The 12,112-nt window shown below is 41.8% G+C and overlaps 1 protein-coding gene across 1 annotated transcript in view; it reads left to right on the top strand.

Moving 5' to 3' along the window:
- Positions 1–3,064: 3,064 nt before the first annotated feature.
- The window catches only part of kcnh8 (potassium voltage-gated channel, subfamily H (eag-related), member 8), a 56,056-nt gene continuing 47,008 nt past the window's right edge, over positions 3,065–12,112 (top strand). The window contains exon 1 of the mRNA XM_076300855.1: positions 3,065–3,140. Coding sequence (XP_076156970.1) covers positions 3,065–3,140 — 76 coding nt within the window. The remainder of the gene's footprint in view (positions 3,141–12,112) is intronic.

Genomic DNA, 12,112 nt, shown 5'->3' on the forward strand with positions numbered 1-12,112 from the left:
CTTTCAGAGTAATGGTGCATTCATGGCACTTCGGAATGACAAGGACCGCCCCCGTGGCTACTTTGTTTTTCCCACAGCAAGTGTTCATGTGCTTTGCCGTCGGAATGTATGACAAACACGGATGCCACAAAAAAGGTTAAAACATACACTCACTAATCCTGAATAAACAACTGTATTTGCTTAAAATATAGTGTAAGACGCTTGTGAAAGAAAGATATGGAGCTTTCAAGTGTCAAAAACGGTAAATTCCCAAGTTCACATTAAAACTGTTGGACATGAAAGGCCACATGGACTACAAACGAACTACAACGTGACAACAAAAGTGATGACGAGCCCCTAACTGGGCAACTCTGTTAGCAAAATCTAGCCCCAGTTTCCGACCTCTGACTCACACATTACGTGACGTGAATGACGCGGAATGATGATGTTTTCACTGGGAAAGAGTTTTTTCCGAAGCCCTTGAATGCTAGGAAAGACAAGTCAAACACGTCAAAATGCATCATACCAGAAGTGAGATTCTGGAACTGATTATTCGGTTGGCAAAAACTTTACTGTTTATGGAGAATACAGAAACACTATTTTTTTTTTACAGTCCATGGAAAAAATAGTCTCATTAGCTAGCACCTTTTTATTATTATTCGTAATACACATTTATTCATTAAATAAGCGGTTGCGCCTGACTGTCCATAAGATCTGCCAGAGTGGGAGGAGCTAGAAAAGAAGACTCCGGACACACCAGCTGGCGTGACTCACAGCAGATATTGCAGATGTTTATTGTAACATCGCTTAGAGCGCCTTCAAAAATTTGAACATTAGACCTTTAACACTTTTAAGTACGGGCCATCTCTAGGCTTCCCCCCCAAAATCGCACTGTTCCTACTCTAGAGGCCACTGTTCTCACCCAGTTTGGCCTACTATCAAATACTTGACCTCTTTGGAAAGCTCAGACACAGTAGTTTCAGTAGAGACCATAAGAATAACTGTGTGATGTACTGACACAGGGCTACAGAGGCTAGAATATAGTTTTTCTTCCTGCCGGATTGCAAGCATCTCTGAACTGACCACAATTCAGCCCTCTAGGTCACTTGAGTGGACTTAGAAACACAACTGAGCCCTAGCACCAGGTCTTGTGAAGCTTTGTGCAAAAGTAGATCAATATAGAATGAAAAAATGAGTACTTTAGACCATTATTTACCAAGGTATGCTCATGCGTTTGGTAAAATGCCCTATGGAAACTCCCCATAGGACTTTTGGTTACCCAAAATGCATACTGACAATAAAAGCCTTACTGTGTAGCAACCTCTTGGTGTAGAAGCATAATCTTGGTTTCAAATGAAAGGTAACACTCTGAGGTTTCTTGTAGACTATTTGGATTGTATGTCAGCTGTTCTGATATATAATGACTACACAAAATATGGAATAATTACACAAAAGTCTCTATTTTTGCATTTACTTTGTTGGTTCAATGGTTGTGTATAAGATAGACTATACATCTTCAACTAATATTGGATAAAACAACATGAAGATTCAATTTCTATGGATTCTTGTGAATATTTCAGTACCCAATATGTTGCATCTACTTATTGTGCTGCAGCTACACTGCAGCCAGAGGTCAGGTTAGCACCAAAAGCGGAGGAGGGGGAGGAGGGTATTTTTGATTAAATTTAATTAAGACATAGTATGATTAATCTGACAATGTAAAGCACTATACAGATTGTACATAAAAACGTGGATTCCCAAGAGTTCAAGCTTTCAAATGGTGTATATGCTACATAGGAATATGGTGCATATACAATTGATTTTGAATGTACACTAACACTGTTGGTACACTGTCCGTAAAGTAAACATGTAAATATTGCATCTGAAAGAGTTTCAGAGGAGCATCACGCCACATCCAGTCCTGTACCACCCATTTCTGCAGAACCACTTGGGTAAAGTCATTTCTCCTCTACGATTCTCAATCAATTATTTATACCACCGAAAAACATGTCACTTGACACAGTTGCGATGTGAGCTAATTTTCAAATCTTAGTGACACATTTGAACTTACCTCCACTACTAGAAGCTTTCCTACTGCTATTGCAAAAAACAAATACCAGTATAAGCCACATAGAGCAAGTCACTGTAAATTATATGAAATCATGAAAATAGCCTACTCAAAGTACAATCAATTTGTACAAATATATGGGTATTTTGTTGTAAGTCACTGCAGAAATTACAGCAGGTAATGACTGCAGGAATAGCAGCCGGTTCACCACACCCGGCCCAGTTCCGACGCAGTTCCCTGCGAAGTGAGAAAGTTAAGAGCTGTAGGCAATGACCTGCGCGTCTGTCACAAATCTGTCAGTAGCGCTTGCCTGCGGCTGAATGACCGGAAAAGGCCTCAAACAAGTCATCATGATGTCCACTGTACAACAATGATTCATGACGCCAACTGTCCTCTGTTGCTGCGGTCTGGCAGTTGTGCGACTATCAGCATTTTTTCATAAAACACTTTTGTGGCAACGCCACAACACATCTACCCCCCCACCCACCACCACCACTAACCAACTCTCTCTCTCTCTCTCTCTCTCACACACACATACACACACACACACACTCACACACACATCTCACTGGCTGACTGAATTGGGTTAGGTATTAAGGTGATTAATTACAGCGAAGGCGGCGAATACCCATCGAAAAGTTGTCCAAAAATCTAACACATGTATATTTTCAATACCCATTGTCTTCCGTTTCTTATTGTGTAGGCCTAATCGATGTCTGCATTTTAAGCCAGACGTAGTCTGCCTTTTCAGTCAGTGTGTGTGTGTGTGCGCACCTGTGGGTGTGCTCTCCAAGCAGCCCCTATCCTATCTCGTGCACGCGCGTCTCCTCGTCTCTCCGCTGTACTCGTCTGTTCACTCGGAGATCCCGACTTCTGGAGAGTTCAACCAAAACACCGTGTTGGAGCGAACTCCGACGTCCACTTGCCTATACAGGCGATCTTTAGTTTTGGCGCCTCCACCAATAAATCGCGACGGACGCATAACTTTGATGGGGACTTTGATCGAAGGGCGGGAAAATGCCTGTTATGAAAGGATTGCTCGCGCCACAAAATACATTTTTGGACACCATCGCGACACGTTTTGACGGGACCCGTAAGTGTTACAGCCTTCATTAAGGTGTACCTTATTTTTCTCGTCTTTATCTTGGTATGAGGGCTACAGCTTTTGATCCTAAATTGATGACACCGTCTGTTCCATTATGATTTCCACCTATACAGAATATAGGCTACATAGTGGACATTTGTGATGAGGAGAGACTTTGTCAAAGTTTAGAAACTGTCTTATGCGTGTAGACATTTAGCGTTATTCAGAAGCAGTCTAATTGGGCTAATTGAGCTGTTGAATAGGCTATAGGCTGTGTGTGTGTGTGAGAGAGAGAGAGAGAGAGAGAGAGAGAGAGAGAGAACTTGTGTTTTCGTTTGTTTCGGGTCCTTTGAGTAAAGAGATGTAGCCTTGAAGCCCGCGTCCTTGTAGCTACAGTGTTTTTGCCAGCATTTAAGAACTTCAGCACCATGGACAAGGCTCTACAGAAATCCAGATTCCAGCGGCTGTCTGGTCTATTATGTTGCATAGTCTCTTGATTTTCTAAGTTAAACGAATTTTTGATGTTCTCACACACACACACACACACACACACACACACACACACACACACACACACACACGCACACACATGCACACACACACACACACACACACACACACGCACACACACACACACATACACACGCGCACAAAGATTGCAAGAGATAAACCATCTGCATGCCTTACCTAAAATGTCACGCATTTCTTTGTGTGTAGACACGACGCCGAAAACAACAACCAACCACAAACAAACAAAACAAAACTGTGATGAAAAGAAGTTTTTTTTCCCTCTGTCTCAGCGTAAGAGTAGGCTATAGGCTGTAGGACTGTCGGCCCATGGAGGGACCCATTACGGTCCCGTTGCAGCTGCCTCGCCTCTCCCGGCTCCGTCAGCGCAGGGACCCATCCATCAAATTTAATTGGTCGGTGGCAACGTAGCGGCAGGTGGGATTTCATCTCGGGGCCCATTTTTTTGCCTGGACAAGCGCGAGGCTGTAAAATGATTTCGCTTTGCTCCTCGTAGCAGCCCATACAGGGCGCTCGAGATCCGTATCCCTCATCAGTAGCAGTACTCTCGAGACTCGGTGCTCGGCTGCCACTGGATGGTGACAAGGTCACGCCAGCGTCGTGAGGAGAATTAGTGTCGTGTAATTGCATTTTTACCATCTAAACAGCCATTTAAAATTTTATTGGTTGATGGCACACTATCTGGGGACAACCTTGAATAGACACACACATACACACACACACACACACTCTCTCTCTGTCTCTCTCTCTCTCTTTAAGTCTCTGTATCTATAGTGTCCACACTTTCTATTTTTCTCCCTTCACACATACACACACACACACAACCCCCTTCCTATCCTCTCCCTCCCAATTCCAGACTTTATTCACACACACACACACACACACACACACACACACACACACACACACACACACACACACACACACATACACACAACCCCCTTCCTATCCTCTCCGTCCCAATTCCAGACTTTATTCACACACACATACACACACACACACACACACACACACACACACACAAATCAACATCATGGATAGTTATGTTTCCCAAATTAGATGCCTTTTTTACAGCGATTACCCTTTAAAGCAAGTCTCCAGGGACGCTGCCGCCACGCTAGGCTTCACTCCATTCCCTCAACGGCACCCCTGTGACCGGCGCTGCCCTTGAGCTAGTCACGCCGAATATAGCCGCCGTTAAAAGGGGAACCACTGCAGGTAAAATGGCCTCTTTTAGCATGCCTCTCCGTCTCGGAGGGGGTGGCGCAGGTGAAATTGTGCCATGTTTTCGTGCTTTGATTGGAACTGGGCTACAGAAACCAGGCAGGCTTCCCGGAGATCGAGCCGGAGAACTGACGTCACCTGTCTGAGCAACACCAGGGAGAGGTGAGGGGTTATCTGGTCAGGGAGGCCTCGAGCATGCTGCTATAATTTCCGGCCACCACGCACCCAGAGAGAGAGAGAGGAGAGAGAGAGAGAGAGAGAGAGGAAAAAGAGAGAGAGAGGAAAGAGAGAGAGACACACAGATATGGGGGAAAGAGAGAGAGAGGGAGAGAGAGGGGAGAGAGTGAGAGAGAGAGAAAAGAGAGATAGACAGTAAGAGAGAGAGACACACAGAGAGGGGGGAAGGAGAGAGAGAGAGAGAGAGAGAGAGAGAGAGTGGATTCTCCATGAGCGCCACACTCTGGTCTTCAGTCACCTTCACCTCTATTACTCGTAACGTCAGCACTCCTCGGGGGAATCCCTGGTGAAGACGTAAGCCCCTACATGCAGTATTCACAGCACACGGTGAGCGACATCAATCATAAGATCGCCACAGCGATACGGCTCTGGTTGAATGGAAACAATGACCCAGATCTGCTGCCATTATGGGACCCCCGTGGTACCCTGCAAGCTGGGTCCTTGGTCTCCGGCTAGGCCTCCTCTCTCTCTAAAGAAAAAATAAACCACAAAGTGCTTTGATTTTTATACCATGTGATAGGGGCTATTCATATTTATTTTATAGCTCCAATATAGCACCTGTCTGTGTGTGTGTGTGTATGTGTTTGTGTGTGTGTCTGTGTGTGTGTGTGTGTGTGTGTGTATGTGTGTGTGCGTGCATGCGTGTGTGCGTGAGTGTGTGCGTTTCTTCAAACCGGTATACCGGAAATGAAAATTTTTGGATGATCGTAACCGAAAATGGGAACAAAACCAATTTCACTTGTTCCGAAGTGAAAACACTATTTAAAATTTTAGATAACCAGTTAATAACCGGTTAATATCGTTCCAGTTAACTTTACATAGGGTTGGAAAGCAGAGGTGGAAAGTAACGAAATACATTTACTCACGTTACTGTATTGAGTAGTTTTTCTGTGTATTTTGTATTTTTTAAGTAGTTTATAAAATCGGTATTTTAAATTTTACTTGATTACATTTTGAGTGAAGTATTGTACTTCGCTACATCAAAAATCCCATCCGTTACTTGAGTAAAAAAAAAAGTTAAGACTAACGAAAACAGAAAGGGAGAGAGAAAAAATCGCGCTCTAAACCACTAGCCTAGTGATAATGATCAGCATGTAGCCTACAACAGGACATGAATCAAGCTGGCGCCATGTCTTTCTGAAAGTGATTGAGATGGAGCTGGATCACGAGATGCATCAGATTACATGTGTAGCCGAACCTATGAAAGTGTACTTTCCGCTATTTCAATGGGTTGTCTCAGTTCGTTTTAGCACTATGATTGCGGAGATATTCAAGCAAACACCATGGGATTTCGTGTTTTGACGTTTGTGCTCACCTTTCTTTGGAAAGTAGTTCATTAGCAGTTGTTTCCCCTCATTTCTCTCTTTTTCCTGTTTTGACATTTGTTTTTGGTAACCTGACTTCTTGGATAAAGACATTGCACCAGCAGCACAACAATTAGCGGCCCACTACTAGCGATGCTCAACTAAATAAACAAAAGATAGACTACCTTATGAATCGTGCAGGCGGACTAAACCATTTAGCTCTTTAGCAAGGGAGAGTGAGAGTGACCTTAGACAGTTTTCACTATGTTTTGTATAAACATCCAGTCAGTCAAACTTTACATTTCGTATGACATTCATTTTGACATTAATTTGGAAGTTAAAATATTCAGGTAAAATAAATATATTGTATAACGCTTAGACTTTTTTTCAGTAATTAGCCTAAACTTCCAGTGAGTCTATTCGAAATTTTCACCACACATTATATTAACACATATAAAAAATAATATGTGTAATAAAGTGGAATGACACAGGAAAAAAGTATTGAACGCCTACTGAAATTTCTTCAATACTTTGTGGAAAAGCCTTTGTTTGTAATGACAGCATCAAGACATTTCCTATGACAAAACTTATTAGTCGCAGTATCAGGTGTGATTTTGGCCCATTGTTCTAAACAGATTCCATGGGTCCCTCTTGTGAATCCTGATCTTTACTACCAGAACTGTTTAATTGAATTTAATTGAAATGGCTGCCTTCGAGTCTTTCTGGAGCTTTCTCCGAGTGGTCTTTGGCTCTTGGAATTGACTATCCTTCTGACTCCCTGGTCAGAAATATTGCGAGGAGATCCTGTGCATGGCCGGTTGATGATGCAGTGATGTTCCTTCCACTTGCAGATAATGGCTCCCATGCTGCTAACTGGAAGATTTTGAAGTTTTGAAATGCATCTGTAACCAGTTTCATTGATATGTTTTGCAACAATAAGATTGCAAAGGTCTTGGGAGAGCTTTTTGCTTTCATCCATCATGAAATGTTTCTTGTGTGACACCTTGGTAATGAAAAACCTTTTTATAGCCCATCAATAACCAAGCTTATATTATATTATATTAAGATTATATTAATTTGCACAGATAGAAAGGATAACTACTCTCTAACTACTTACAGATTCCAGCTCGTTCCTTTCCTTGCCTTAGTGCCTTTTCTTAGCGTGTTCAATACTTTTTCCCTGCGTTATTCCACTTCATTACACATGAATCTACTTATGGAGTTGTTTGGATTTTTTATGTGTGGATTACCTGAGTTATTACTAATGCCTGGTGAAAATGTTGTGCCCCCCGTATTCCACTTTTCAAGGGCCCTCTCCTACATTGGGGCCCTATACTTCCCACTTTTCCCTCCAGTTCGACGCCCTTTAATCTGCTGAACCTTCTGCTCGTTTCCAAATATAAAAAAAAACTCTGCAACTCAACATTGGCCTGCCTGCCTCAGCTGCCTGTGAGGGGCTTTTCAGTTGTGCTGGATTACTGTTCACTGCAAAGCGACCAAGGATGAGTGCAGCTAACTTTGAAAATCAACTACTGCTCAAACTTAAAGGAGAATTCCGGTGTGATATTGACCTAAAGTGTGTTGAAACATGATACCGAGTGTGAACGTATGTCTCATAGCCCATCTCGGCTTGTCCCCTCCACTCCAAAATCTGGCGCTAGTTAGCCGATGCTACCAACAGCTTTTTCAATTGTGGTGCTTCGGCATCGGGCTAGCCATGCAAATAAATCACTGTTTTACACCATTTACGAGGCTCAATGTATCTCCACACTTCATTGGTAGACTACCGAAGGCCCTGACATTTAAAACGAGAAAATAATTCAGTGGAAATGCATGGATTCCAGTTTCTTACAGTAGCAGCAACTGGAATCCATGCATTTCCACGGAATTATTTTTGGAATCTGATCCCTTATCATACCTGTTCATTCTTACTCGTCGCTCTACTTATCGTGACTAAATTCAAGATGGCTGCAAACGCTAAACTTCGTGAAGATACTGTCTGTATAAATCGTCTTGTAAGTAAACTACCAGTGCTTTTTAAAAGTTCTCAATGTCTCGTTTTAAATGTCAGGGCCTTCGGTAGTCTACCAATGAAGTGTGGAGATACATTGAGCCTCGTAAATGGTGTAAAACAGTGATTTATTTGCATGGCTAGCCCGATGCCGAAGCACCACAATTGAAAAAGCTGTTGGTAGCATCGGCTAACTAGCGCCAGATTTTGGAGTGCAGGGGACAAGCCGAGATGGGCTATGAGACATACGTTCACACTCGGTATCATGTTTCAACACACTTTAGGTCAATATCACACCGGAATTCTCCTTTAAAGGAGAACTCACAGATCTCCATTTCTCAATGTCACCGAGTACTGTCAGTATGAACAAAACTGAAACAATCGCTTTTACCTAGCTCGAGTTGCTGCAGCTACAGCGCTACACACTGGGAGCATGAACACGGCTGCCTTAGCTGCTGGCTGCAGCAACTCGAGCTAGGACCAAAATCCTTTTAGGCAAGTACCTCCACTCGGCGGCCATATTGCAACGCTTTTTGGGCACTTATCGGGCATCTATTTCGGCAGAAATGCGCGTGCATAAGGCTTCACAACACCAATCTTGCTCCAGCGGCGAGATCACAACAGATGATTGACACAATGTCTTCACAGCACACCACATGATTGGCTCAATGTATTCTCAACACACCACATGATTGGCTCAATGTATTCACATGTCAACGTTTTGCCGCGGAAGGGTTGTAATATGTGTAGACAACTGCCATATTGGCGTTACAAACTAACCCCATGCATTACTATCGCTTCGGCAGCACATATACTAAACTATGGAGGATTTTTTGAGTGCTGTATCTCCTCATTAGAAAGTCTCTGGTAAAACTGGTTGTTCTGGTACCCCCCCTCCAAAAAAAAAAAAGTAACTAAGTAACTTTTACTTAAAGTACATTTTAAATGGACTACTTTTTACTTTTACTTGAGTAAATTTTCAGATTGGTATTTTAACTTGTACTTGAGTAATATTTCATCAAAGTATTGGTACTTTTACTTGAGTACAATATTTTCGTACTTTTTCCACCTCTGTTGGAAAGTCACCTGCCCACAGAGTGTTCCCCAGACCCCTTATAGAATGAATTTAGTCAGATTTTCATATCCAACACTATCTCACTGCCTTTTCCAAGAGTTTAGCCTAAATTACTGAAACATTGTGTGAAGTAACATAGGCTGCCAGAGACACTAAGAAAATATCTAGGCCTAGTGGCATGCAGCACACACAGGTTAGGCTATAACAGGCCTTAAAGCAAAGTAAAGGCAATATAATTTTTAAAGGAATGTTATTAGCCGTTCTTCTATAACTTTCTAACTGGTTACAATTTAGAGGAGTGGACTTGGAACATTGGGACATCATTCTGTTTTCAGTTCCTGCTTTGGCAACACTGTACCTACACTACAGCCATGCCAATAAGGCTATTGAATTGAATTGAACTGAATTGAATCCCTATCATCCATTCTTACTGTAGGACAAGTAGGTGTGGATGAGGGAGATCAAGGCCAAGGATAGAGTGCTGACAGTGCTGGAACCAAGGAAGCAAATGAATAGAGATTCAAGGGTAGAGAGAGAGAGAGAAAGGGAATTGTGAGTGTGAGATAGAGAGAGTAGGGGAGAAAGGAAGAATCTGTTGAACAATGGCTTTTGCTTGTGTATATGTGTATGTGTTTGTGTGTATTTGTTTCTTTGTGTGTGTGTATTTGTGTGTGTGTGTGTGTTTGTGTGTGTATGTGAAAAAGAGAGAGAGAGAGAGAGAGGGTGAGAGAAAGAGGGCCCTCCTACACTCCTCTCACTCCCTCATCTTTTTAAGTAAACTATATCTACTGTGGTATCACATTTCTGGTGAGAGCTTTATGTAGGTGATGGGTAAGAGCTGTGAGCTGGCATGGGTAGAGCATCATCTATGAAGGAAAAGGAGCATCATCCTCTGTTACCTTCCTCTTGTGAGTCCACCCCTCCCCTCCTCTTGCTCTCTCCGTTTCTCTCGCATGCTGAGGCAAATTTGGAAGGCTTATCCAGACTGCCAATCCACTGAACACACACACACACACACACACACACACACACACACACACACACACACACACACACACACACACCTTTCTGTGTCTGCATATTCTGCAGCTCAGCTGGCCCTGTGTCAGCTGTTGCATATGGAGCCAGATTGAAATGATTTTTTGCCTCTAGTTACTCTGTGTGTATCTGTGTGTGTGCGTGTGTGTGTGTGTGTGTGTGAGAGAGAGAGAGAGAGAGAAAGAAAGAAGGAGAGAGAGAAGGAGAGTATGTGTGTGTGTGCAGGTTCTCATTTCTTCTCACTGCACTGTGCCTGGCTCATGCACATCTAATACACACACACACACACACACACACCACCTACACAGTTTAGCTCATGAATTTAATGTATTAAATATGCACCTATAAGGGAAACATGTTTTGATGAATTCAAAAAACATATAAAATAATTTGAAAATGTATCTCCACAAAAATGAAAACATGTATACTATTGGGAGAGGAAACAAACTGCACAAGTCTAGCTGCAGGTTATATTTTGACCTGCCATAAAACAAGAGAAAAGATGGATAGATCGATCTATCCTCTCTGTGTACATGTAAATACTTTGTTTGATAATTTAATTTAAAAGCTATTTAACTTAAAGTGATTTATGTAGATATATATGTAAGTGTAGACATATAATATAAGTTTGCATACATTTTAGTTTCTTTTTTCTATTTTCTTTTCTACAGTATAGCACTGATGAAGCTACTACTGTCCTCTCAGTAACATTACCATTTATCCTTTTATTTGAACTGTTTTCCCGTTTATCTTTCTCTTTTAGTTTATCTTCATCTTTTTATCTTTATAACAATATTAATGTAAAGTGAACATGTTATACCTGTAGCTTTGGCAACAATGACTTTATTCATTCATGCCAATAAAGCACCATTTGATTTGATTTGATTTGATTTCAGAGCTAGACAGAGAGAGCGAGAGAGAGAGGGATATAGAGAGAAGCAGAGGGACAGAGAGAGAAAGACAGTAGAATGCAGAGAGAAGCAGGGAAGGAGAGAGGGAGAGAGGGAAATTGAGAAGAAAAAAGGAGGGTGAGGAGAGAGAGAGAACAGAGAGAGAAGGAGACTTTTAAAACTCCTTTACAGTTTTTTACAACTGTACAACTTTTACAAAACTCTGTGCCTATTTTTCCAAAACTCTACACATAAAACCCACAATTGCTCACACAAAATGCAAAATGCCTCAAATCTCCAACAAAATGACACACAACATTCAAAATGTCATAAACACATCTCTAAAGCAAACATTCACCTCACATTTAAACACTTTTGGCATAATATGGCATTTTGGATTTATCATGTACACTGTTGCTCAAAACGTAAAACTCTTCTGTCTTTCATGGGCTTCTATGTACAGTATATTTCCATACAACAAGAGTGAGAGTGAAAGTCATCTACAGAGAGAAGGTGAAATACACAGTAAACATGTTGCAATATTGAAACCAATAAAGTGATTTTTCCCAAATAATTTGCTGTTGTGAATACAGTATTTTACAGCCAACAAGAAAAAGGAAGCAAAATACAATGACCACCAGATGTACTGTACATGGAGTTTTGAAAAAGCTGAT

Source organism: Alosa pseudoharengus, unplaced genomic scaffold (genome assembly GCF_046254945.1).
Source record: "Alosa pseudoharengus isolate Yale_2024_CS ecotype anadromous, Long Island Sound unplaced genomic scaffold, YU_APseudo_1.1 YU_APseudo_1.1_scf_23, whole genome shotgun sequence".
In the NCBI taxonomy this organism is placed as follows: Eukaryota; Metazoa; Chordata; class Actinopteri; order Clupeiformes; family Clupeidae; genus Alosa; species Alosa pseudoharengus.